Source organism: Pogoniulus pusillus, chromosome 36 (assembly GCF_015220805.1).
Source record: "Pogoniulus pusillus isolate bPogPus1 chromosome 36, bPogPus1.pri, whole genome shotgun sequence".
In the NCBI taxonomy this organism is placed as follows: Eukaryota; Metazoa; Chordata; class Aves; order Piciformes; family Lybiidae; genus Pogoniulus; species Pogoniulus pusillus.
This window is the reverse complement of record NC_087299.1, coordinates 10944940-10972348: the sequence shown is the minus strand read 5'-3', so window position 1 is coordinate 10972348 and position 27409 is coordinate 10944940. Positions and strand designations below refer to the sequence as shown.

General features: G+C 50.5%; 1 protein-coding gene across 5 annotated transcripts in view; it reads right to left on the bottom strand.

The window, feature by feature from the left end:
* Nucleotides 1-519: 519 nt before the first annotated feature.
* Nucleotides 520-27409, bottom strand: part of KAZN (kazrin, periplakin interacting protein) — a 265843-nt gene continuing 238953 nt past the window's right edge. For all 5 annotated transcript variants that reach the window (XM_064172329.1, XM_064172332.1, XM_064172331.1 and 2 more), the window contains 7 exons: nt 19731-19922; nt 9453-9589; nt 8073-8243; nt 7179-7368; nt 6565-6695; nt 4807-4857; nt 520-2923 (listed from right to left, as the gene is read on the bottom strand). In XM_064172329.1, coding sequence (XP_064028399.1) covers nt 2756-2923; nt 4807-4857; nt 6565-6695; nt 7179-7368; nt 8073-8243; nt 9453-9589; nt 19731-19922 — 1040 coding nt within the window. In that variant the 3' untranslated portion in view covers nt 520-2755. The remainder of the gene's footprint in view (nt 2924-4806; nt 4858-6564; nt 6696-7178; nt 7369-8072; nt 8244-9452; nt 9590-19730; nt 19923-27409) is intronic.

The following is a 27409-nucleotide window of genomic DNA, read 5'->3' as shown; positions in this document are numbered from 1 at the left end:
AGATTGGCATTGGAGTGGGAAACCTGGGGAGGTAGTGGAGTCGCCATCTCTGGCGGTGTTTAAGAGGAGGCTGCATGAGGCACTTAGTGCCATGGTTTAGTTAACTGGAAGGGTCAGGTGAGGGATGTGGTGCTGAGAGATGTGGTTTAGTGGCAGCGGCTTAGCAGCAGTGGTGGAATTGTGAGCTCTGGATGAGTGGTTGGACTTGATGAGCTCAAAGATCTGTTCCAACCTCAACAGTTCCATGGCTCTGTGGTTCCATCTCTAGTTCCATCATAGTAAAGAAAGTAAACTCTTTACTCTGGAGAGTGGTGGAACATTGGAATAGGCCTCCCAAAGAGATGGTGGAGAACCCTGTGGACATTTCAGATTAGGCTTTATACCTCTGAGCATCCTGACCTAGCTGGGGACGTCCCTGCTACGATTCTACCATTCAGGTATCCAAAGTGCCACCAGCAACCAACCTCAGCCCATGCTCTCTGCCTTGACAAGCAAATTAAACCATGTGGAGTTCATGCATACTTTAAAATAAGCTTTATTTAGATCTTTTATAATTTTATATTTGCATCCATGCCTTCAAAGATTCTTCCCCCCACACTTCACAGGGGGGTGGGGGGGGAGACAAGGGAAAAAAAAAGTTAAATCTACTGTTACCCATAATTCAGACACTATTTAAATTTAAATAAATCATCCTCTTAGTAAGTTTTTTCCTGTGTTTCATAAAATAATTATTTGCTAATTTACAAACACCCCCCAAAAAACAAAACAAAAGAAAAGAGCTGAAATGCAAAAGGAAACTACTTGGTAAGAGGGAGATTTGCTCATCTGATCCAGGTGAGTTCTGCTTTAAATGATTTTAAAAAACCCCAAACGCAAAGAGAACAACAATCAGAAAAACCAACCCCACGACATTAAAAGAAAACCCAAAATGCATTAAAAATGCTTCTCTGCAGAGCAAAAAAGCAGCCACAGGGCAAACCCTACCCAAGGGTGTGGGGTGTCCCTCTAAGTCATACCACACCCTCCCCCTCCACTTTTGTGGCTTCTCTGCGTCATCATCCCCTTGGGGTAGGAAGTCCACAGGGTGAGGGTATCTTAATTGGGTGGTTTAAGATAAAAATAAAGAACAACAAAAAAACCAACTTCTTTTTTTGTTATTTTTCCCCCTTTCAACGTTATTAGAACAAAGAAAAAAAACTACTACTATTATAAGCATCCTTAAATAAATCTTAATACATTTTTTCTTTTCCTTTGTTTGTTTGTATTTTTAAGAGCTTAAAATTATATGGTAAGCATTAAAGCATAAGGTACTTATCCTGGCATAAGCAGAGCGCGCGGCAGCGGAGAGGGGAAGCACACCCCAGGCCCTGGGTTGCAGTTTATGTTTGTTTTTTCGGGGGAGGGGCATTTCCAAGGGATTTCAGGAAGCACAAGCTCAACTTGCACTTAAAAACCATCCCCCTCCCCACCCCAGTGCCATGAAACACCTCCCACCGCCGCCACCACCACTTCCACAGTGTGTGTGTGTGGGGAGGGCTTCGTACCAATTGCCCCAAGTCCTCCCCACAGCAAGAAAACCTCAGGATGGGAGTGGGATGGAGCAACCTCTTGGGGATATCTTGGGATATCTCCTTTCCCCTCCCCCTTTCTCCCAGCTCATGCTGGATCCTCCAAATTTTACTTGAAGCAAAGAGTGAGGACCATCGAGGTGGGGAAAAGCAGTGGGTGAAGCTCCACACCCAACCTTCCCCCGCACCCTAAAGCTTCCCTCCCCCCCCATCTGATTTCCCAGCATGGATTAAATTTGTGTTTTCCAAGGCGTTTTTAAGTGCCCCTGGGATAGCCACAGCTGAGGGCCACCAAGGAGCTCAACAGCTCAGTTCTCTTCCCACCTAACCCCCAGCAGCAGCTTCCCAGGATTATTACAGTACAAACACACCCATTTCTTTTTTTTTTTCACCTTTTCTTTTCCTCCTCTTCCCCACCCCCATCCCAACCAAGCAATGTGGAAAAATAGAAAAATTAAAAAAAAAAAAGATTTTATGCAATAATTTAAGTTTTAGAATAGCTCCTCTGGGTTTGTGCAAATAAATTAAAACAACTGGGTAGGAAAGGGAAGGAAATGGAAGGAAAGGGAAGAGAAAAGAAAAGAAGAGAAACGAAAAGAGGAAAACATTTTTTCCAGACCAGCCAACATCACAAGCAGCCCTTGGGCACCTCCATGGGGTTCAACCAGGAAGACATCACAGCAAATGAGATTTTTTTTTCTCAGGTTTTCTTGGGTTTTTTTCCTCTTTTTTTCCCCCATGTATGTGTGTGTCCCTCAGCTGGGCAGGTCCTTGGGTCCCCTGAGTGAGGACATCCCGCGGGGCTGGGCTCTGGCAAACGAGAGGGTCTGGGGACAAGAGGACATCACAAGCACAAAGTGCACAACGATTCTGGTATTTACAGAGACACAGCAGTCCTTCAAGTTTCAAGTTTTGTCAAAAAAAAGAATTAAAACCAACCAAAAATAAGAAACCAAAACCCCCATCCCAAACCCCAACAACCAACCCCGACGTGATGAAGCAAAGCGGCAACGAAGGAGTTAAGTGGTTGGAGGGGGGGGGCGGGAAAAACACGAAACAAAAAAAGAAGAGGGGGCAAAAAACCTGAAGCGACAACACTGCATCGTTCCCAAGACAACAGGTAACACGTCCACAGGTGGGGTGGGCTGGGGGGGTGATATGTACAGCACTGGCATCACCAGCGGGGGTCACCAGTCCGCGTCCTCCTCGATGTAGTAGTCCGGGGCCGTACCGTCGAAGAGGCCAGGGTCGAGGGATTTGCGCTGCTTGCCGCGGGCGAACACCCTGGAGATGGAGCCAAAGCCCATCTTCTCTTTCTTCTTTTTCCGTTTTTGGTCTTCTAGGTCTTCTAGAGACTGGTTATTTTTGGGAGGAGGGGGGAAAATCACAGAATGTCAGGAGTTGGGAGGGATCTCAAAAGATCACCCAGTCCAACCCCTCTGCTGGAGCAGGATCACCAGTACCAGATCAGACAGGATCCAGGCAGGTTGTGAATATCTCCAGAGAGGGAGACTCCACAACCTGCCCGGGCAGCCTGTTTCAGTGTTCTGCCACCCTCACAGGATAAAAATTTCCTCCTCATGTTTAAATGAAACTTCCTATGCCTCAGCTTCCACTCATTCACAAAATCATAGAGTAAGTCAGGGTTGGAAGGGACCACAAGGACCACCAGGTTGGAAGGGACCACAGGGATCATCCAGTCCCAACCCCCCTGCCATGGGCAGGGACACCCTACCCTAGATCAGGCTGGCCAGAGCCTCATCCAGCCTGGCCTTAAACACCTCCAGCCATGGGGCCTCAACTACCTCCCTGGGCAACCCATTCCAGGCTCTCACCACTCATGCTCAACAACTTCCTCCTCACATCCAGTCTGACTCTCCCCATCTCCAGCTTTGCTTCATTCCCCCCAGTCCTCTCACTCCCTGATAGCCTACAAAGTCCCTCCCCAGCTTTTTTGTAGTCCCTTCAGATCCTGGAAGGCCACAAGAAGGTCACCTTGAAGCCTCCTCTGCTCCAGCCTGCACAGCCCCAACTCTTTCAGTCTGCCCTCACAGCAGAACTGCTGCAGCCCTTTGAGTATTCTCGTGGTCCTTCTCTGGACACACTCCAGCATCTCCACAGCCCTCTTGTCCCAGGGGCTCCAGAACTGGATGCAGTACTCCGGGTGGGGTCTCAGCAGAGCACAGCAGAGGGGCAGAATCACCTCCCTGACCCTGCTGACCACACTTCTGATGCAGCCCAGGCTCTGCTTGGCTTTCTGGGCTGCAAGGGTACACTGCTGGCTCCTGCTGAGCTTCTTGTGCAGCAGCACCTCCAAGTCCCTCTCCTCAGGGCTGCTCTCCAGCCACTCACTGCCCAGTCTGGATTGGTGCTTGGCATTGCCTCGACCCAGATGCAGGACCTTGCACTTGGTCTTGTTGAACCTCATGAGGTTGGCTTGTGCCCACCTCTCCAGCTTGTCCAGGTCCCTCTGGATGGCATTCCTGCTCTCCAGCCTGTCTGCTGCACCACACAATTTGGTGTGGTCAGCAAACCTGCTGAGGCTGCACTCAATATCTCTGTCCATGTCACTGGGCATCACCCAGCAGAGCCTGCAACTAGAGCAGGTTGCTCAGAGCCTCAACCAACCTGATCCGAATGGTTCCAGGGATGAGGCATCTCCCACCTCTCTGGGCAACCTAGGCCAGGGTCTCACCACCCTAAATGTAAAAAATTCTTCCTTCCACCTAGTCTAGGTCTCTTTAAGTTCCAAACCATCACCCCTTGTCTTCTCAGTGATATTGGGACCCCTCTCCAGATTTATGGGACTGTGACTTCTTAATTCAACCGGCGCAGCATTTCAGCTCCAGAAGGTGGTGGATGCCTCACCCCTGCTCCAGTTGCAGATGTTCCTGCTCATTGCAAGGGGGTTGGGATTCTAAAGGTCCTTAAAACCCAAGACAGTCTATGATTCTATGAATGTAAGGTCAGGTCTGTCCAAGGCTTCCAAAAACACCTCAACATCTTAAGGTCAAATGCAGAATAACCTGTTCTAGCTTGTGCCTGAGAAATGTCAAGAGCACAGCAACCACCGACAGCATTAGCTTGATTCTGGGGCAAATCATGGAAACCTGAGACATGCCAGACTTACAATTTGGGACAGCTTCTGTTCCGTTCACCCAAAACAGTGCCTCTGAGGCCCTTCCCCAAAGTGCTTCCTAGCATGAGACAGGGATTTAAACAGGGCTTTGTGTCCTACCTGTACAATTGGGTTGTGCAAGTTCTTCTGTACTGGTCCAGGACTGTCCCCCTGTGGCAGAAAGAGATGAAGCCAATTCAATCAGCCCCAATACAGCCCAAGACCCCCACCAAAAACCAGCTTGTTCTGGCAGCCACATCACTGTGGAGCTGAGATGAATCGCAGAATGGCACAGGCTGGAAGAGACCTTGGAGATCATCCTATCCAACCACCCTGCCACAGGCAAGGACACCTCTAGACCAGGTTACTCCAGGCCCCATTCAACCTGGCCTTGAACATCTCCAGGGAGGAGGCATCCACAACCTCCCTGGACAAGCCATTCCAGAGTCTTGCCATACTTGTAGTGAAGAAATTCTTCCTAAAATCCAATCTAAACCTACGCTCCCTCAATTTAAATCTGCTGCCCCTTGTCCTACCAGTGGATACTTGTAAAAAATCCCTCTGCAGCCATTCCGGAATCACAGAAACAACCATGTTGGAAGAGACCTCCAAGATCACCCAATCCAACCTATCACCCAGCCCTGGCCAATCAACCAGACCATGGCACTAAGTGCCCCAGCCAGGCTTGGCTTCAACACCTCCAGGCACACAGACTCCACCACCTCCCTGGGCAGCCCATTCCAATGCCAATCACCCTCTCTGCCAGGAACTTCCTCCTAACATCCAGCCTAGACCTGCCCTGACACAGCTTCAGGCTGTGTTCCCTTGTTCTGTTGCTGGGTGCCTGGCAGCAGAGCCCAACCCCACCTGGCTACAGCCTCCCTTCAGGGAGCTGCAGACAGCAATGAGCTCTGCCCTGAGCCTCCTCTGCTGCAGGCTGCACACCCCCAGCTCCCTCAGCCTCTCCTCACAGGGCTGTGCTCCAGGCCCCTCCCCAGCCTTGCCACTCTTCTCTGGACACCTTCCAGCATCTCAGTATCTTCCTTAAATTGAGGAGCCCAGAACTGGATACAGCACTCAAGGTGTGGCCTGACCAGTGTTGAGTACAGGGGCAGAAGGACTTCCCTGGTCCTGCTGGCCATACTGTTCCTGAGCCAGTCCAGGATGTCATTGGTTCTCTTGGCCACCTGGGCACACTGCTGGCTCATGTTCAGCTACTCTCTACCAGCACCCCTAGGTCCTTCTGCCTGGCTGCTCTCAGCCACTCTGTCTCCAGCCTGTAGCACTGCTTAGGGTTGTTGTGGCCAAAGTGTAGAACCCTGCACTTAGCCTCATTCCATTGGCCTCTGCCCACCCATCCTGCCTGGCAAGGTCCCTCCGAAGGGCTCTCCTACTCTCCAACAGATCCACACCTGCTCCTAGCTTGTTATCATCTGCAAATTTACTGGTGCTGGACTCAATCCCCTTGTCTAGATCATCGATAAAGAAACTGAACAGGATCAGGCCCACCACAGATCCCTTCAGGTACTGGAAGTCAGCTCTAAGATCCCTGGGAGTCTTCTCTTCTCCAGGATGAAGACTCCCAGCTCCCTCAGCCTATCCTCACAGCAGAGGTGCTCCAGCCCTTGGATCACCTTTATGGCCCTCCTCTGGACTTGTTCCGACAGATCTATGTCCCTGTTATGGTGAGGGGACACCAGAAACCCTACCAGGAACACAGCTCTCCAGGTCAGCAAACCTCCAACCCATATCTCACTCCGAGCCAAACATTGTTTGGGAAAGTGGAGGACCTGCAGCATGTACAGTTGTCGTGTTTCCAGCAAGACCTGCCCTACCAGTGGGGAAGCAAGACCTGCCCCGCATCACTTGGTGCCTTACGTTGCAGAGGGAGTGCGTTCTATGCCGGGGGGAGTTGATGTCACTTGGCGTGGACGATCGATCACCCTCAGCCGCAGAGGCGTCGGAGATGATGGAAGGCTGCCGGGAATGACAGGGACTCACTCTGACAGCTGGAAGGCAAAGGGGGGACATCAAGGAGTTAAACTCATGCCAGCAAACCTGACTCCACACAAAGTGTCTGCTGAGCTTCCAAGGAAGCCTATTTTGGGATCTTTTCGCCCGTTGGGTTTTTTTTTTGGCCTCTGGAGGAGTCTCTTCTCCCAAGGAATTAGTGATAGGGAAAGGGGAAATGACCTCAAGTTGCAACAGGGGAGGTTTAAGTAGGACACAAGGAAGAATTTCTTCCCCAGAAGGGTTATCAAGGCCTGGCCCAGGGCAGCAGTAGAGTTCCCATCCCCGGAGGGGTTTCAAAGAAATAGGAGATGTGGTGATGAGGGCCACAGTGTAGTGGTGACCTGGCAGTGCTGGGCAAAGGGTTGGACTCAGAGACCTCAAAGATCTCTTCCACTCAAACCACTTCCATGATTCCATGAATCAAGCAGCCACCCATGACAGATTTTGGCCCTGTGCCCTGAGCAGGTGCCCGTGCCCACCTTGCCGGTCCGCTGAGTGCTGGGGGTGGGAGTGGTAGAGGGTCTGCTGGCTCTGCCGGATGGCGGCCGTCAGCGGGAGGTCAGCCTGCATTACCCACTCCTGGTTGCCGTTCAGCACCGTCTCACCTGGCATGGCCAGGGAATGACGCTTGGGCACATCCTTGGTCAGCGTTGCAAGGGACTGCTTGGCCTGGGGAAGGACAGCAAGGTGTTATAGGGAAGACACAAGAATATGGCCCAGAGCAGCAGAACCAACATCCCCTTGGTGAGTAAGTACCCAAATTCCTCACTGCTCCACATCCAAGAACATCCAGCCAGCTCTATTCTAGGGGTGAGGTATTTTTAATGCCAGTATTGCAATAAAGCAGCCATGTGGGCAACTGTGCAAGCAATCATAGAGGCAATCACACAATGAACCATGGGGGCAACCACCTGTGTGCATCCATGGGGGCAATCACATAATGCAATCACAGGGGTAAATATCTGCATGCAACCATGGAGGCAATCAGAGGAATGAAACCATGAAGACAATCATATGCATACAAGCACAGAAGCAAACTACATGCACAGAACCGTGAAGGTAACCACATGCACGCAACTGTGGAGGCAATGACATGCATGCAATCATGTGCACGCAACCATGGAGACAACCACACACATGAAACCATGTGCACAAAACCATGGAGGCAAACACATCAAAGCAACCACATGCATGCAAAGGTGGCAGAAACCATGTGCATGCAACCAAGGCAGCAACTACCTAAATGCAATGTCGCAACAAACACTTCACTGGAGCAGAACTTGCTGGGGGTGTTCCCAGTTGCTGAGCCCAGAGCCTGCAGCAGCTGCAGGCTGTCCCCCTGCATGTTGTGCCTGCTGTGGTGTGAGGCTCACCATGGCCAGCTCGGCCTCCAGTTCCTTCATTCGGTTGTCTTTCAGGTCCAGCTGGGAGCGGAGGGCACTGGCATGGTCTGTGGCCTCCTTGGCTTGCCGTCGTAGCTCCCACTTCTCCCGCTCCAGGAGGTCCTTCTCCTTCGCCAGAGCTTTCACCGCGTCCTCGCTCTCCTGTCGGGACATTGGGTCATGGCCATCAAGAAGAGGCAACCCACTCACTACTACAAACCCTCTGCCATGACCTGCTCACTGACTGCTGCAGTGCCAGTGGGGAAGTGACACCTTTGGGTGTCACAAAAAACCTTGTGACTGGGTTCATGACGAAAAATGTGGCTAGCAGGTAGTGGGATGTTTTCCTGCCTCTCTGGGGGCCACATCTGGAGGACTGGATCCAGTTCTGGGCTCCCCAGTTCAAAAGGGTCAGGGAACTACTGGAGAGAGTCCAGGAGAGCCTACAAAGCTGCTGAGGGGCCTGAGAGCCCTGGGGCTGTTGAGCCTGCAGAAGAGCAGCCCCAGAGGGGGTCTGAGCAATGCTCAGCAACAGCTGAAGGGTGGAGGACAAGAGGCTGGGGCCAGACTCTAGCCAGTGGTGCCCAGGGACAGGACAAGGGACAAGGGGCACAAACTGCAACCCAGGAGATTCCATGTGAAGATGAAAAGAAACTTGTTTGGTGTGAGAGTGCTGCAGCCCTGGAGCAGGCTGCCCAGAGAGGTTGTGGAGTTTCCTTCTCTGGAGATTTTCAAGACCCACCTGGATGTGTCCCTGTGTGACCTGCCCCGGGTGGTCCTGCTCGGGCAGGGGGATCTGACTTGATGATCTCTGAAGGTCCCTTCCAACCCTCACCTCTCTGATTCTGTGGTTCATTGGGCACTTTCCAGGACAATCATCCCAAACCCCAGGTAGCACCACAACAATAGACATCTTTCCCTCCTCATCCTCATGCTCACATTGCAACCCCACAGCAAGAAGCAGGAAGCAGCCTCCTGGGAGCTGCTCTCTGCTGCTTCACTCCAGCCACAAATCTTTTTCTATTAATCAAACAGCAGCTTGATTTTCTACCAATTAATCCTACAGCCAGCAACTCTGCTCTGGTCTTCTACCACTTGCAAAAATCCTGCAGAGCTTCCAACCCCAGCTGGCCATTGTGATCCTGAGCAAGCTGCTGTTGGGTGCCCTGCTTTAGCAGGGCAGTTGGACTGTATGATCTCCAGAGGTCCCTCCTAACAACACAGACTCTGTACAAAGGGATCTTTGGTGCCCACAGTGAGCAGAGCCATCTTCAGCTAGTTCTGGTTTTTGACCAGTTACCAACTGGATTTTGTGCTCAGGCCACTGCCACTCCCCTCTGTGTCCCCAGACCATGGTGCTCCCACACTCACCTTCCTGTGCTGCTCATAGTTCCTGATGAAGTCTCGAAGCTGCTCCTCACGGCTCTCCAGGGTGGCATAGAGCTGCTGCATCTGGCTCACCAGGTCTGTCTTCTCCACCTTCAAGCGCTTGCGGTCAGCTTTCATGGCTGCGGGACAGAAGATGCTTCAAGCATGGGGCTCACAGCATGGGGCTCACCTCCATCTCTTTATGTTCCACAGAAAAAGAATCAAAACTATGACCTCCATGGACTGGGCTGGCAGCAGACACCCAGCTCACCCCTGCTGCACCCTCCAAAAATAGGGTCATAGAATGGTTTAGGTTGGGAGGGACTCAAAGCTCATCCAGTTCTAACCTCTCTCCACAGGCAGGGACACCTCCCACTAGAACAGGTCACTCAGGGCCTCATCCAACCTGGCCTTGCAGTCACAACTTCCCTGGGCAACCCATGCCAGTATCTCACCACCCTCACTGGAAAGAACTTCCTAACATCCAGTTTCAATCTCCCCTCTGCAAGTTTAAACCCATTATCCCTTGTCTTGTTGTTACCAGACCTTGTCAATAGTCCCTCCTCAGCCCTCCTGGAGCCCTCTTCAGAATCTGGAAGGCCACTGCAAGGTCTCCTCAAAGCCTTCTCTTCTCCAGGCTGCAGAGCCCCAACTCTTTCAGCCTGTCCTCAGAGCAGAGCTGCTGCAGCCCTCTGAGCATCTTGACGGCCTCCTCTGGACTGACTCCAACAGTTCCATGTCCGTGCTGGGGGGTCCAGAACTGCACACAGTGCTCCAGGTGGGGCCTCAGGAGAGCAAAGGGGCAGAATCCTCTCCTGTGCCCTGCTGGCAACACTGCTCTTGCTGCAGTCCAGTACACAGTTGCTCCAAGGAGCAGCTCAGAACAGGAGACTGAGGAGTGAAATCACTGCCACAGCCCTCGCAGCCCAGCCCAGGAAAACCTGCTGCTCCCTTTCCAGGATAAATAAACCGCAGCTGGGTTATTTTTAGCAGTGTGGCGAATTCCAGCAGTGCTCCCACAAGCCCAGGGTGTCCCTTTTGCAGTCAGAACAGAGTGGGAACACCATGAGGTGTCACAGAGGTATTTCAAGAGCTCCTTCTCCCTAGGATCAGGTGATAGCACAAGAGGAAATGGCAAGGAATTGCACCAGGGGAAGTTTAGGTTGGAGATTGGGAACAATTTCTTTGCTGCAGGAGCCGTCAGGCATTGGCACAGGCAGCCAAGGGAGCTGGTGGAGTCCCCATCCCTGGAGGTGTTCAAGATACCTGTGGCCACAGCACTTTGGGACACCATTTAGTGGCCATAGTTGGCCTTACACTGGACTTAGAGGGCTTGCAGGGAAAAATCAGCTCACATAGAGGGAAAAAGAGAGAACAGCCTGGGACAAAGGGGACAAATCAGGAGACTAAACTGTATGGACCAGTCCCTCTACCATTAAGCATCAGAGGTCAATCACAACCCAAAAGATGAACAAACCACCTAAAGAATCACAGAATCACTATGACTGGAAAAGAGCCCTAAGCTCTTCAAGTCCAATCTTTTACCCAACGCCTCCATGTCCACCAGACCATGCCCTGTAGTGCCACATCTACTCAAAGCTTTGAATGCCTCCAGAGCTGGTGGCTCCACCATCTCCCTAAGCCAGATCATTGTCTTGTCATTTTCCCTCGTCCACTCCAATGATTGTGGCTCCTCTTGGGATAACTCAGCCCCTTCCAACACTGGGACTTTCCTTAATTATTTTTTTCCTCCAGCTTTGGGAAATTACTACAGAGGGCTTCTAAAAACAGTCACCACCAGGCCACATCCAAGTGCTTTTAAAAAGGGCCTTTGCTGCTGCCTGGATGTATTTAACAATAACCCTTCCCCTGCCCAGTTATTTCCCAGGAACTACAAACATGCTGAAAAAGAAAAAATAACTGAGAGGCTCTCTGAACCACACTAGGCTGGCATCTGCACCCCATGGAAGCGGGCACCCCAAGTTACTGACCACACTGGCTGTGACTTGAGGACATATTAAGTGGATTCTAGAGGTGGAATTCTCGGTCCTTTGAAACATTTTTGGGCAGGGTTAGTCTTGGCCCCATCCCTGCTTAAAAAAAAAAACCTCAATTTTCAAGCCCTCAAATGATTCATGACATATTTGTACTTAGAATCATGGAACTGTTGAAGTTGGAAGAGACCTTGGAGATCATCAAGTCCATCCACTTGCCTAGAGCTCACAATCCCACCACTGCTGCTAAGCCACTGCCACTAAACCATGTTCCTCAGCACCACATCCACCTGGCTTTTAAATCTCTCCAGAGATGGGAACTCCACCACCAGCTTGGGCGGCCTCTGCCAGTGCCTGAGAGCGCTTTCTGGGGAGAAATTTTCCCTAATGTCTAATCTGAACCTCCCCAGGGGCACCTTGAGTCTCTTTCCTCTTGTCCTGTCACTTGTTGCATGTTAGCCACCTCCACGTGGCTTCAACCTCCTTTCAGGCAGTAGAGAGCAATGAGGTCACCTCTCAACTTCTTCTCCACACTAAGGAACCTCAGCTCTCTCAGGTGCTCCTCCCCAGCCCTGTTCTCCGGATCCTTCCCCAGCTTCCTTGCCCTTCTCTGGACTTGCTCCAGTTCTTCAATGTCTTTCTTGGAGTGAAAACCCCAAAACTGAATTCAGGGCTCAAGGTGTGGCCTCCCCAGTGCTGAAGTAGAAGAACACAATTAAGGCTTTTATAAAAGTTTAAGTCACTTTTTTGCATTCTCTGATGCCTGAGGTGAGAAAAGGCTCTTAATTAAGTTAATTAAATGACAGATCCCCTATAGAAGGCAACCTGCTTTAATTAGTGGCCAGTTCTGGTGTCCCCAGCATAAGGACACAGAACTGTTGGAGGAGGGCCACAAAGATGATCCAAGAGCTGGAGCAGCTCTGCTGGGAGGACAGGCTGAGGGAGCTGGGGGTATTCATCCTTGAGAAGAGAAGACTCCAGGGGGACCTTAGAGCTGCCTGCCAGCACTTGAAGGGATCTTGCAGGAAAGCTGCAGAGGGACTTTTCCTGAGGGTGTCTAGAGACAGGCCAAGGGGGAATGGTTTGAAGTGGAGGGAGGGCAGAGATAAACTGGAGCTGAGGAAGAAGCTCTTCAGTACAAGAGTGGTTAGACTCTGGAATAGGCTGCTCAGAGAGATTGTGGATGCCTTCTCCTGGAAGTGTTCAAGGCCAGGCTGGATGAGGCTTTGAGCAGCCAAGTCTAGTTAAGAGGTGTCCCTGCCCATGGCAAGGGGGGTTTGGAGTAGATGATCTCTGAAGTCCCTTCCAAGCTGAGCCATTCTGGGATTCTGTAATTCTTCAGCATTTCCAGAAAACACTTCATAAGCTTGCAAAAAACAACCCAGTGGAAATGCTCAACATCAGAAGAGTAGATACCACCTACCGAGGCTGAGTATTTACCAACAGCCACAGCAAACCAGGACTGCAGAAGGTGATGGAGCTGGCAGACTGCAAGAGCAGATGTTTTCCTATGAACCCAACAGGACAATTCAGCTTTTGTTTCATATTTGAGAGATTTGCTAACATTAAAGCACTTCCCCCCCACCTTCGAAAGAGCTTAGTTCCTAAGCTAATTAAAAATTAATCAGGCATTTGAGAACTTCATTCCAAACCAAATTAATAGTGAATTACAGAAAGGAAGCAGGAGAAGAAGAAGTTGGCAAAGGCAGCCAAGGAGGACTGAAGTGAGTTTTCACTGCCCATCAGGACCATCCAAGGAGGTGAATTTGTGTTTTTTTGTCCTTAATCCTATAATCCATGGCCAGGTTTGTGAATTCCAACCCCCTAGGAAGAGTTAAATCAACTCTCTTTGTGTCCACTTGCATGGTGGGATCTGGCAAAACCTCCAACCTCTCCATAAACCCAAGAACAGAGGCAAGAAACCCTAAGCCCACACATCAGGAGTGGAAAAGTCTTGATCTCATGTGGCTTCTTTGCATTATTCATGTTTCAGTCCCACCCAAAGCACAGGGCAGAAGTCGGGGGGTGACCCACCAGGCCCCCTGTCAGGCATACCAGCAGAAAGAGATGAGTTGGGAATGCTGTTGTGAACGCCTCCCCAGCACTCATCACCCACCCAATCTCCCTGTACAACGAGGTCAACCTACGCTCCTGTCACTTGAGCTTCCACCTCCTGCCACCTGATCTGTCCCCTGAGCATTGCTCCTTCAGGAGGATGATGGACACAGAGCAGTAACAGGACCTGTTCTGTGCTAGGGTCCTCTCACAGCCCAAACAATTAAAAATCCACACCACACACCCTCTCAGTGCCTTTGGTTTCCAGTTTTACCTAACGAGCTGAAACCAAATCACTCCAACACACCCACCTGAGCAGAACAGCCTTGCCTAGGGCAGCATCACAGATGAAACCACCCAGGGCACCACCACTGAAGGTGCCACCACCCCCACAGCTACTGTCTGGCCTCACTATCTAGCAGGTTCTGGGTGGGATTTAGCTAGCAGGCATTTCCTCCCCTAAGACAGGGGCTCCAGATGTCACCCCTCCCTTTGATGACACTAAACTGGGTGGAGTGGCTGCCACACCAGAAGGCTGTGCTGCCATTCAGCCAGACTTGGGACAGGCTGAGGGTTGGGCAGGAAGAAATTTAATGAAATTCAACGAGGACAAATTTAGAGTTTTGCACCTGGGAAAGAACAACCCCAGGGACCAGGATAGGCTGGGGATTGACCTGTTGGAAGGCAGTGAAGGGGAAAAGGGTTTGGGGGTCCTACTGGATGGAAGGCTGTGCTCTGGTGGCCAAGAGGGGTAATGCCATTCTGGGGTGTATTAGAAGGGCTGTGGTTAGTAGGTGGACAGATGTTAGCCTGTCCCTCTGCTCTGCACTGGTGAGGCCACATCTGGAGTACTGTGTCGAGTTCTGCCCCCCCTCCCAGTTTAAGAGAGACATAGAGCTGCTTGAGAGGGTCCAGCACAGAGCCACAAAGATGATGAAGGGAATGGAACATCTCTGTTAGGAGAAGAGCTTCAGGGAGCTGGGGCTGTGCTGCTGGGAGAAGAGGAGATTGAGAGGTTATAAAGATGTAAAGGTGAGTGCCAGGAGGTTGGAGCCAGGCTCTGCTGGGTGGTGCCTGATGACAGGACAAGGGCCAATGGGTGGAAGCTGAGGCATAGGAAGTTTCATTTCAACATGAGGAGGATTTTTTTCCCTGTGAGGGTGACACAGCCCTGGCACAGGCTGCCCAGGGTGGGTGTAGAGTCTCCCTCTCTGGAGATATTCAAAATTTGCCTGGATGTATTCCTGTGTGATCTGGTACAGGAGACCCTGCTCTGGCAGGGAGGTTGGACTGGATGAGCTTTGGAGGTCCCTATCAGCCCCTGACACTCTGTGATTCTATGATTGATAGTCACTCTTAAAGCCAGGGAAAATGAGCTGGCGGTGGTCTCATCTAGCCCAGCCTTGCTTGGAGAACATATGGATAATAACTACCTTGGAGGTGATACATTTGATGAAAACCAGCTATTTTTGGACCATAGCAACAGCATCTCTGCCTCCCCTCCAGCTCCCAGAGTGAAGTGGCAGAGCCCAAATGCAAGCCAAGAAGAGCAGTCCCAACACGCCCTTGAAGAGCAGCATGCCTGTGACTCCCATCCACTTGCAGCTACCTGTGCTCTGTGCAACGTGGAATAGAATCAGAGGGGACTTCAGCAATCATATCCTTATTTCCTAACATGGGGACCAAGGCATCCTCAGAGAGCACCGTTCAAGACTCAGTGATGCCCCAACTCAAGAGGGTCACACAAGCTGGTCCTGTCCCATTAAAATCCACTTAATTTCTCCTGTTTCTCATCCCAACCATGAAATTCCATATTGTCACCACGACTAATCCATAAAATTGGTCAGGAATTGCAGCATCACTCCTGGCTTTGGTGCCTGCACTCCTCGGGAGCAGCTGTCACTACCTGCAGAGAAGGTCCTGACATGGAAGATGTCAACATTATGTGGAGTTGGGCAGAGCCAGCACTTGCTGCTGGGTGTGCGGAGGTTCAACATGGGCAGGAACTTTGAGTGTGATGTTGAATTTCAAGAAGAAATCATTGTGGGGCACTTGCTGTGGCGGCATTCAGGCTGGAAACAGCCTATTAGGAGGCCAAGGGCTTCCCAACCCAGCCTCTCAATAGGCAGAAAGGTGGTTAATAACTTCTGCTGAGGACTTAAGGTGGGCCTCAGAGAATCACAGACTCACAGGATGTCAGGGGTTGGAAGGGACCCAAAGAGATCATTGAGTCCAACCCCCCTGCCTGAGCAGGACCACACAATCTAGCTCAGGTCACACAGGAACACATCCAGACAGGCCTTGAAAGGCTCCAGAGAAGGAGACTCCACTTCTCTGGAGAGCCTGTGCCAGTGCTCTGGGACCCTTACAGGAAGTAAGTTTCCCCTTGTGTTGAGCTGGAACCTCCTGTGCTGCAGCTTCCATCCATTGCTGCTTGTCCTATCCCAGGGAGCAGTGAGCAGAGCCTGTTCCCCCCTCCTGACCCCCAGCCCTCAGATTATTTATAAATATTTATTACATCTCATTTGGGGGGAGTTGGGACATCCATCTGCTGACACACACATGCACCAGGACCCCCCATCTGCTGACACACACATGCACCAGGACCCCCCATCTGCACACACTGGGCACAGGGGTGCAGCAGGCAATGGTGCTGGCCACAGGCCATGCTCCAGCAAGGACCACAGGCTTTGCAGAGATGGAGCTGCTCTTTAGAGATGACCAACACAAAGCCCAGAGCTACAGGACAGCATGGCCAAGTTTTCCCAAGCTCCCTGCAATGCCCCATCCTGCAGCTCCTTAGCAGGGAGCCATTCCTTCTCCAAACCCCTCTCTGCACAGACTTTTCTCCTAGCAGAAGCATGAGCCAGGCACAGTCACTGTTGCTTTCCCTCCTCTTTTGGCTGTGTTTCCCTACAGACAATTTCTCACTGAAAGAAAAAAAAAAAAAGATGCATTCTTTTCTCTCCAGCTGCTGATTCTGTTTCCACATTCCCCTTCTCTGTACCAAGCCTCTGCTGCTGCCCAGCTCCTCCAGCCCAAGGGATACAGCAGCTTTTCCAAATCATTCTGCAGCTTTCCAGTATTGCAGGGGAGGGAAGGAACTTCCCCAGACTTCTTGTTATGTGCCTTTCCTAGCGCATGCTGAGCTTCCCTCTTCCCAGCCATCACACCTGCAGACAAGTCCTGGAAAACCAAATCCTTGCAGCTCAGAACAAGCCAACATTATGCTACTTGAGTACTCACAATTCTCCAGCCAAACTCATTTCTCCTCTCCACTACCCTCCACAGAAACACACAGGACCTCACTGCAGCTTCTCAGACCACTCAGGATCATAGACCCACAGAATCATCGTGGCTGAGAAAGATGTTTAAGTTCATAGGACCACAGAACTGTTTGGGTTGGAAAACACCTCCGAGGTCATCAAGCCCAGCTGTGAACCCAGCACTACCACGGCCATTAAACCATGTCCCAAAGTGCCATGTCCACACATTTCTTGAGCACCTCCAAGGATGGAGACTTTGCCACCTCCCTGGGCAGCCAATGCCATTCTCAGCCTCTAACTCAACCAAGTTAAACCATGTCCCTTTAGTCATATTTTGCTAAAAAAAGGACTTAAAAACCATTCTGCTTTTCCGTATTCATCAGCACTTCTCTCTGCTTGTCCATGTGGAACAAACATCCTCCAGTCGAGGCTTTTCTTCTCTAATTCCAGAGTGTTTCCTGCTGATGATGGCATGAGGGAGGAAAGATTTTGGACATTTTTTGGGTGTTATTAATTTCTAAGGATGCTTTTGTAAAGCAGAGTGATAAAATCAATTATGTGTGGCCAGCAGATCAAGGAAGATTCTCCTACTCTGCCCTGGTGAGACCACATCTGGAGTACTGTGTCCAATTCTGGGCTACTCAGTTCATGAGGGACAGGGAACTGCTTGAGAGAGTCCAGTGGAGGCTACAAAGCCACTGAGGGGCCCTGAGCATCTCTGTGAGGAGGTGAGGCTGAGGGGCTTGGGGAAAAGCAGCCCCAGAGGGGATCTTACTGTTTACCAATATTTGAGGGGTGGAGGGCACATTGCCCTGTGATAGGACAGGGGACAATGGACACTAACTGGAACCCAGGAAGTTCCAGCACTGAGAAGGTGCTCAGAGACGCTGTGGAGTCTCCTCTGGAGACTTTCAAGACTCATCTGGACACATTCCTGTGTGACCTGCCCTAGGTGATTGTGCTCTGGCAGGGTAGCTGGACCAAACAATCTCCTTTTCAACCCCTACCATTCTATGATTCTTCTTATCCCACTTGCCCCCAAATATAGACTCAGCTCAATCCCTTGCCCTTGTCCTGTACATCTCAGCATCCCAGACCTGAAGGAGATGATAGAATGCACTGAGTTGGAAGGGACCTCACCTAGCCCAACCCTGCTGCAGTCAGCAGGCACACCCCCAAGCAGATCAGGTTGCTCAGAGCCCCATCAAGCCTGTAACGAGATGCAGTGGACTGGGGCTTTCCCACCCCGTGCTGCACAGGCTCTGAGGGTGAAAACTTTTGACAGCCTCTCTTGGTAATCCGGGAACAAGAGCTGACAAGTGCAAGTTCCAGTCGGCATGTTGGGGATTTGAGATGATACTTAGAGCTGTGGCACTGCCGGGGGTTGACACAGCAGAGCTCTTCCCTGCTCAGGATCATCCTCCCAGCTCCTGCTAACAAACTGTCCTCCTCAAACTTCTCCGCAACTCGTTTTTGGGAGGGACAAGCTGCAATGATGGCGTTTTACTCTGCATAGCCTGGAGGGAGAGCACAGCCCTGACAAGAACCAAATCATTGCAAGAGGAAAAGAGGAGGCCATAGAACCGTGAAACTGTTAAGGTTGAAAGAGAGCTTTGAGATCAAGTCCAACCTCTTGCCTGGAGCTCACAATCCCACCACTACTGCCAACCCAGCACCACTAAACCACATCCCTCAGCACTACATCCATGCATCTTTTAAATCCCTCCAGGGATGATGACTCCACCACCTCCCTGAGGAGCCTGTGCCAGGGCTTAACCCCTTCTGTGAAGAAAGCTTTCCTCCTGTCCAACCTAAACCTCCCTTGGCACAACTTGAGGCTGCTTCCTCTTGCCCTGCCACTTGTTGCATGGGAGAAAAGTCTGACCCTCACCTGGCTCCAAGGTCCTCTCAGGGAGCTTTAGAGGGTGATGAGGTCTCCCCTCAGCCTCCTCTTCTGCAGACTAAACAACCTAGTCTCCCTGGGCAACTGTTCCCTCAGCCTCTGTTTTCTGCAGCATTCCTGATAATTCCACACGGAATAAGGACAATTCACCGAGAACCTCCAAGGGGCTCAAATCCGACCCATTCCCACCTCACAAACAGCTCCAGCTGCACTTCAGCTGCTCTCCTGGCTCCGCTCTCTTAATTAGCCATGGAGGAATTACTTTGCAATGCTGCAAACCCTCTATGTCCCCTTTCTCAGCCTTGGTCCTTCCTGGGGAGGGAGCTGGGAGAGGGTGTTCTGGGGAGCCCTGTGATCAAACCTCCCACCACACGGGTTCGCAGTATGGTGGGGTTGGAAGGGACCTCAGAAGATCATCTAGTCACAGACTCAGAGAATCACAGAACGTCAGGGGCTGGAAGTGACCTCGAAAGCTCATGCAGTCCAACCCCCCTGCCAGAACAGGTGCACCTAGACCAGAACACACAGGAACATGTCCAGGTGAGTTTTGAATACCTCCAGAGAGGGAGACTGTACAACTCCCCTGGGTAGCCTGATCCAGGGTTCTGTCCAACACCCCTGCTAGAGCAAAACTAGGTCCACAGAGAGAAAGTCTCCTCCTTCTCTGAAGACTTTCAAAGCCAACCTGGGCATGTTCCTGTGTGGCCTGCCCTAGGTGATCCTGCTTTGGCAGTGGTTTTGGACTCGATGATCTATGGAGGTCCCTTCCTTTCAAGGGACCTTGAAAAATCATCTGGTCCAACCCCCCTGCCAGAGCAATATCACCTAGGGCAGATCACACTGGAATGCATCCAGATGGCTCTTGAATATCTCCAGAGAGGGACACTCCACCATCTCCCTGGGTAGCCTGTTCCAGTGCTCTGTCACCCTCACAGGATAAAAAAGGAGGCTGGAGTTTGCCTTCCCCTTCTAATTAACTTCTGGAAACTTTAGGGTCCCGACGAGAGGTGGTCCTGGTTCTGGCTAGGGTTCACCCAGGAGAAGAGGGAGGAACAGCCCTTACCCTGTAGAGCCTCCTTGGCACGCGCCAGCTCCTGCTCCTTCTGCGCCAGCTGCACTTTCAGCTCGGTGGCCGAAAGGACCTCTGGTGACTTGCTGCCGTGCGCCTCCTCCAGGTCCTTCGTCAGCATTTCCTTCATTTGCCGGAGCAGGTGAACCTCCTCCTGCAGCTGGGCCACCTCCTCCCGCAGCAGCGCTGGAGGAAGAGGAGACACAATGTCAGGAAGCGACCGACGGCTCCCGGCAGCCAATTCAAAGCCCAGGCAAAACTCCCCCCCCCCGCCCCAAACACGCAAAACTGTTTTGCACAGCCCCAGCTCTACAGTGGAGGGACAAGAAGGAAAGAACCACAGAATGACAGAAACATGCAGCTTGGCAGAGCCCCTCAGGGGCACCAAGTCCAACCTAGAACCCTACTCTGCAAGATTCACCTTAAACCATAGCCCTAAGCACCACATCCAAACCACCCTGAAACACACCCAGGCTGGGTGACTCCAGCACCTCCCTGGGCAGCTCATCCCAGTCCCTGACCACTCCCTCTGCGAAAAACCTTTTCCTACTGTCCAATCTAAACCGCCTCAGCTTGAGGCCCTCCCCCTTTGTTCTGTGTCCAATTATCTGTGAGAAGACCCCAGCAGCAGCCCCCACAATGTCCCTTCAGGTAGTTGTAGACACAGAACACAGAATCATTTGGGTTGGAAAAGACCTCTAAGATCATCAAATCCAACCACTCACCCAAGACCACCATGGCCATTAAAGCAGGAGGAGGTGGAAGGGCTCTCCACTGGGTGTTAGTTTCTATTTTTTGCATTATCAAGTTAAAAATAAATAATAATAGATACTGGTGAAAATAACCCAAGAAGCAGTTCCCCACCCAGACCACTCACTCGTGGAGCTATCAAGCTCCACTATGCCTCAGAGAGAAGCTTCAGAGATTTGCCCCCACCCATGGACATCTTCAGGATGTCCTTGACGTTCAGCAGCCCCTGCTGTGAGACTGCAAAGGGGATGATGATGCTCACATACCTTTGCAGACCCACATCACAACTTCCACAGATGTAAGGCCAGCAGCTATAATGCCCCTTAAAGGGCATCCTGGCACACCCCAGTCAGTTGCCCTCTGCAGCAGGCACCAGGAGACGCTCCTTTCCTAAGGCTGCACGTCCTACTTGGTGAAACCAAGAGGTCTTCTGCTCCTTCCACCCATGGCAACCTCACTGTCCTCTTCCTGCTAAACACTTTTTGGGTGTGCACCACCACTATGCGCATGTCCAAAAAGTGCTCTGCCCAGAATTGTTTTGGTTGGAAGAGACCTTTAAGATCATCAAGCACTGCCAGGGCACCACTATACCACATCCCTCAGCACCACATCTCCATGGCTTTGAAACCCCCTCTAGGCATGGGGATGTCACCACTGCCCTGAGCAGCCTGTTCAAGGCTTTGACAACCCTTCTGGGGAAGAAATTGTTTCTCATGACCAAGATAGAACTGCCCTGTGGGGGTGACTTGAATCAACTTCCTCTTGTCATAGAAAAGACCTTTAAGATCATCAACTCCAACCATCAACCTACAGCTACTATGGCCATTAATCAATCCAGGTCCCCAAGTGCCACATCCACACACTGCTTGAACACCTCCAGGGATGAGGACTCCACCACCTCCCTGGGCAGCCTGTTCCAGTGCCCGACCAATCTTGCAGGATTCCCAACACATCCTCCAACCATTACATCCCCGAGAAGCCCTTCCTTGTTACCAAGCAAAATGCTACTGCTTGTTCCTTAGGAGATGAGAACAAGCCCCATCTGGCTCCAATCTCCTTTCAAGCAGTTGTAGAGAGCCAAAAGGTCTCCCCTGAGCCTCCTTTTCTCCAGGCTGAACAGCCCAGTTCCCTCCCTATTATCCAGATATCATGATCCAGAATGACTCATACGACACTGTGAACAGTTTGCTTTTCTCTCCCCTATGAGAGAGAGCACGCAGAGAAAACCAACTCAACTCATCTAAAGGGGTTTCTTGGGCTTGCCCCATGCCCCTGGCTAGGGAAAGAAGTACATAAATCCCTTCACATGCACATTAGCTACAAATACAAATACAAAAGTGAATACTCATACTCCGAGCTAACCCAGTTGGGTCTTTTCCCCATTGTCCTCATGCATCAACCAGTCTGGGGATAAAATATGGGGGGAGCTGTTTCTCCTTAACCTGGCCAAGGTCCCCCCACCATGTGCTTCCTTTCTGGAGGGTTTGTGGAACAGGGAAAGGGAGTTTCCCCCGGCACCCTACCCTCCCCCCCCCAGCAGCTGCGCCAGGAAAGCATCAAATCTGGTTTGCATACTTGAAATGCTTCCCATCTGAAAACTGGCAACATCCCATCCTGGAAATTATTCAGCAATAAAGTCACTAACAAGGAACAGTCAAGCTCCAGACTGGAGATTCTGGGGCAGTCCAAAGGGCTTGCTGGAAATATAGGCAGAAAAGCAAGACGTGAAAGTTTGCCATAGCCAAAAGCACCTTCCATGGGGGTGGATGTAGGGGGAGGGGGTGTGTGTATGTGCTGCATAAATGCATCATTAACCCCTTCCAGCCTCTGGGAATCACAGAATGGTGGGGGTTGGAAGAGACCTCTGATGAGGTCCAACCCCCATGAGAGAACAGGAACAACTACAGCATATCCAACAGAAACATGTCCAGGTGATTCCTGAAAGTCTCCAGAGATGAAGGCTACACCACTGCTCTGGGCAGCCTGCTCCAGGGCCCTGAAATCCTCAGAGCAAAGAAGTTCCTTCTCCTGCTTAGATGGAATCCCTCTCTGTGGGAGGCAAGGGACTTGTCTACCCTGTGATACTTACCATGCAAATCCCATTTCAGTCCCTTACCTGGCCACATAAAGCCCCACACGACCCCACAAGTGGCTGCTGCTAATTGCTCTTTTTTCTCCCCACCTCCACTCCCCTGATAATTCATTTTCACCCTCTCCTTGCAAGCTGTTTCCCCTGGGAGATAACAGTGTGCAATTCCCAGGGGGATGATTAACCTGTGGAGGAGGATCCAGCTAAGGCAGTTTGCGCAAGGGTGTTCTGCAAATGACAGCGCTTTTGGAGTCCCCACCCCTGGAGGTGTTAAAACAACCCCAGTGGGCATGGCACTGTGAGGTGTGATTTAGTGGCCATGGTGATGTTGGGTTCATGGTTCGACTGGATGAGCATGGAATTGTAGACTGTTTGGGGTTGGAAGGGACTTAAAGATCATCCAGTTCCAACACCCCTGCCACAGGCAGGGTCACCTCCCCACCACTCCAGGACGCACTCCAGGGAGAGGTCTTTTCCAACCCAAACAATTCTATATCAGTGCAAAGCCAAGAAAATTCCCTCCCTCTCCCTCTTCTTCCAGGGAAGGAAAACAAACCCAAGGATCACAGAATGACAGAAACATGCAGGCTGGCAAAGCCCCTCAGGATCACGAAGTCCAATCTAGAACCCTATTCTACAAGATTCACCTTAAACCATACCCCCAAGCACCACATCCAAACGACCCTTAAACACATCCAGGGGGAGTGAGACTCCACCACCTCCCTGGGCAGCTCCTTCCAGCACCTGACCACTCTCTCGGTGAACAGCTTTTTCCTGGTGTCCATGGGGCATGAGGAAATCCTGCAGCAGAGAATCCCAGAGGAGACTCTTTGAACAGATTCGCAGAGGCTTCTCCCAGAGCTCCTCTCTATCAGGTGCCGCACGCCGCCGCATCCCCCGTTCCCGGCTGCTCCCGGTTGGAACACGACAGAGAAACGCAACGGCGTTCCTCCTCCCAAGCATGCAACCAGGCAATTGAACCCCGAGCTTAGCACTTGGCTCCCGCTGCAGGCAGCAACTACGAAGTTCAAATCCAAGATCCGTAAGAAGCCATAGGCACAACGCGGAAAAAAGCAGGCAGCGCCCCGAGCCAGCGGCCGCCGCACAGGCGCCTGCGAGCCACAGCCGAGAGAGAAACCTCAATGATTGAGCTCTGCAGCAGCCAGAGATCAGAGAGCTTGGCTTTTCCACAGAGCTAAGATGCAGCTCTAGGAACACGAGAAGTGGACTGTGCTCTGCAATAGCCAGTTGGGTTTGCGATAGATTTCCTTTTGCTAGATAGAGAAAGAAACCAAATCTATACAGTTGTAGATAGAATTTATATTGTCATATATATTTAGAGAGAGTTTGCTGCATGCGTTTCTTTTTGCTATATATATTTGGGTTTGCTACATACATTTCTTTCTGTTACATGTATTTCTATTATATACAGATGCCTATCTGCATTTCTTTTTGCTATACATATATATTTGGGTTTGCTATATACATATTTTCCAGTTTCCTATATAAATTTCTTTCTGTTACATGTATTTCTATTTTTTATATATGTATGTATACACACACACACACACATAATCCTGCTATATATCTTTCTTCTGGCTATCTGCATTTCTTTTTGCTATACATATATATATTTATTATATACATTTCCTTTTACTCTCTACATTTTCATTACTTATATACATTTCTTTATGCTATAAAGAAATCTGAGTTTGCTATACACATTTCTTTTGGCTATGTATCTTTTGCTATACATATTTGAGTTCAGTGCATATATATGGGTTTGAGTTTGCTATATATTTTTCTTTCATATGTACATATATGAATTTGTTTTATTTATATATATACACACATATACTGGATGGTCTTCAAGGTTCTTTCCAACTCAAACTGTTCTATGAACCTATGGACTTCTTTTTGCTATAGACTAATAGAATGGTTTCAGGGACCTTGAAGATCATCCAGCTCCAACCCCCTGCCATCGGCAAGGACACCTCCCTCCAGCACAGGCTGCCCAAAGCCTCAACCAGTCTGGCCTTGGACACCTCCAGGGAAGTGGCATCCACAGCCCACCTGGGCAACCTGTTCCAGTGTCTCCCCACCCTCACTCTAAAGAATTTCTTCCTAATCTCCACTCTAAACCTCCCCTCTTCAGGCTTCAATCCATTCCTATCTCCTCTTCTCCTCCTATCACTCCAAGCCCAGAGCTGCACTCCATACCCCAGCACTGGTCATCTCCTTGGCACAACTCTCTTGGGGCAGACTGGCTGGAAAGTTACCTGGCAGGAAAGGACCTAGGGGTGCTGGTCGACAGCTGGCTGAAGATCAGCCAGTGTGTGCCCAAGTGGCCATGAAGAACAACAGCATCCAGGCGTGGACTAGAAAAGGTGTGGCCAGCAGGACCAGGGAAGTGATCGTCCCCCCTGTACTGGGCACTGGGGAGGCTAGACCTTGAGTACTGGGTTCAGTTCAAGAAGGATATTGAGGGGCTGGAGCAGGTCCAGAGAAGGACAACAAAACTGGGGAAGGGTCTAGAGATCAGGGCTGTCGAGGAACAACTGAGGGACCTGGAGGTGTTCCACCTGGAGAAAAGGAGGCTGAGGAGAGACCAGCAAGGAAGTTGGAGCCAGCTAGGGGTCAGTCTCTTTTCTCAGGGAATGGGAAATGGGACAAGAAGAAATTGTCTCAAGTTCCAGGGATAGGAGATTCAGCGGGGACTGGGCTTAGCACCTCACACAAGTGGCTCTACACACCCCCAACATAATGCCAGAACATAACCCAGGGACCACAACTAATTGCGAAACACTTCTGGTTTTGCAGTTCAACCTTATGAGCAACGCTGCACTGCAGGAAATAGCTTTAAGCTGGAAGATGGCAGACTGAGACTGCAAGCTAGGAAGAAATTCTTTAGACTGGAATAGGCTGCCCAGGGAGGTTGTGGAGGATGCTTTCCTGCCTTGGAGGTGTTCAAGGCCAGGCTGCATGAGGCTTATGCAAGATGCCCCCGCCTATGGCAGGGGTTTGGAACTGGATCATCTTTAAGGTCCCTTTCAACCTAAACCATCCTGTGATTCTAGGAAATGGAATCTGCTGCAATGAATCACCTCCCAGATGCAACAACCCCAACACAAAGAGCCTCCCATCACATTTTCCCCAGCTTTTTAGCCCCTTTTTGTTTTGCTTTGGTTTTTTTCCTTCTCTTTTTAACACACACACACACACACACACACCCCTTATATTTTTTTGAGAGGCTCTGCCTGCATGCTGTTAATTCCTGATCCCTCGGGAGGAAGGAGGCATCACTTTGCATGGATGAGCCCCATCACACACCAGCTCATCCCAGCCCCTTCCAAATCTGTGGGCAGTGGTGAAATTAATACAATTCAAACATTTCCTGGGCTAATTGCTGAAAACAACCATTCACAGCAAAATAATTGGCTGTTAATTACATTTCACTTGATAGCATTAAACTTCCACACCACTGCCAGGCTCTGCAGCCTTTATGCTTTAAGCACTGATGAGTGTTAACAGACAGTGTAAAAAATATTCCTTCTTTAATTGCACATACAGCAATTTGGGGCTGAAGTTTCCACTCCAGCTCCTTCCAAATCCCATCTCTGACTCTTCTTGGCAGCAGATATACAGCAGCAAAGCTTTTTTTTACTGGCCTTGGAGTCAGTGTTGCTTTAAAAACATACATTAAAAGTTTTTTTTTTTCTCTTTCCCCTTCCATGTATTACAGCTGATGTGATGGTTGGAGGGTTTTAAAAATGGATGCAGTTTAAATGAGAAAGGTTATAGTGGTGGCATCAGCATCTCAGGTGAAAACTGTGTTTTGTGGCAAGCAGGAAGACAATTTCTGCTTTGCTGGGTACAAATCAAGGGATTTCAGAATCAGCAAATGGTCAGAAGACTCAAGCAGCAGCAATGGGGACCAAAAGCAAGCAGAGAGACAAGCTGGAGCACAGCTTGAGTTGGAAGGGACTGTAAAGTTCATCTTAGTTCCAACTCTCTGGGGAGCAGAAAATAAAATCATCACCTCTCAAAACTTTCACAAATTATTTGCCCTTCTGCACCCTATCATGGAATCACAGAATGGTTTGAGTTAGAAGGCATCTCAAAGATCATCGAATTCCAACCCCCCTGCCATGGGCAGGGACACCTCTCACTAGACATAGGTTGCTCAAAACTTCATCCAGTCTGGTCTTAAACTTTTCCAGAGATCATAGAATCAGAATCAAATAATTAACCAGGTTGGAAAAGACCTCTAGGATCATTGAGTCCAACCTATCACCTAACCCTTCTAATTAAGTAAGCCATGGCACTAAGTGCCTCATCCAGCCTACTTTTAAACACCTCCAGGGATGGTGACTTCACCACCTCCCTGGGCAGCTCATTCCAATGCCAATCTCTCTTGCTGTGAAGAACTTCTTCCTAACATCCAGCCTGAACCAGCCCTGGTGCAGCTTGAAGCTGTGTCCTCTTGTTCTGTCCCTGGTTGCCTGACAGAAAAGACCAACCCCACCTGGCTACAGCCTCTCCTCAGGTAGCTGTAGACAGCAATGAGGTCTGCCCTGAGCCTCCTCTTTTCCAGGCTGCACACCCTCAGCTCCCTCAGCCTCTCCTCACACAGCTGTGCTCCAGGCCCCTCAGCAGCCTTTGTATCCTTCTCTGGACACATTCAAGCACCTCAACATTCTTAAATCACACAGTACTCAAGGTGTGGCCTAACCAGTGCTGAGTACAGGGTCATCCACAACTCCTTTGGGTAACCTGTTCCAGTGTCTCATGACCCTCTAGTAAAGAACTTCAAATCATCCATGGATCACCCCAA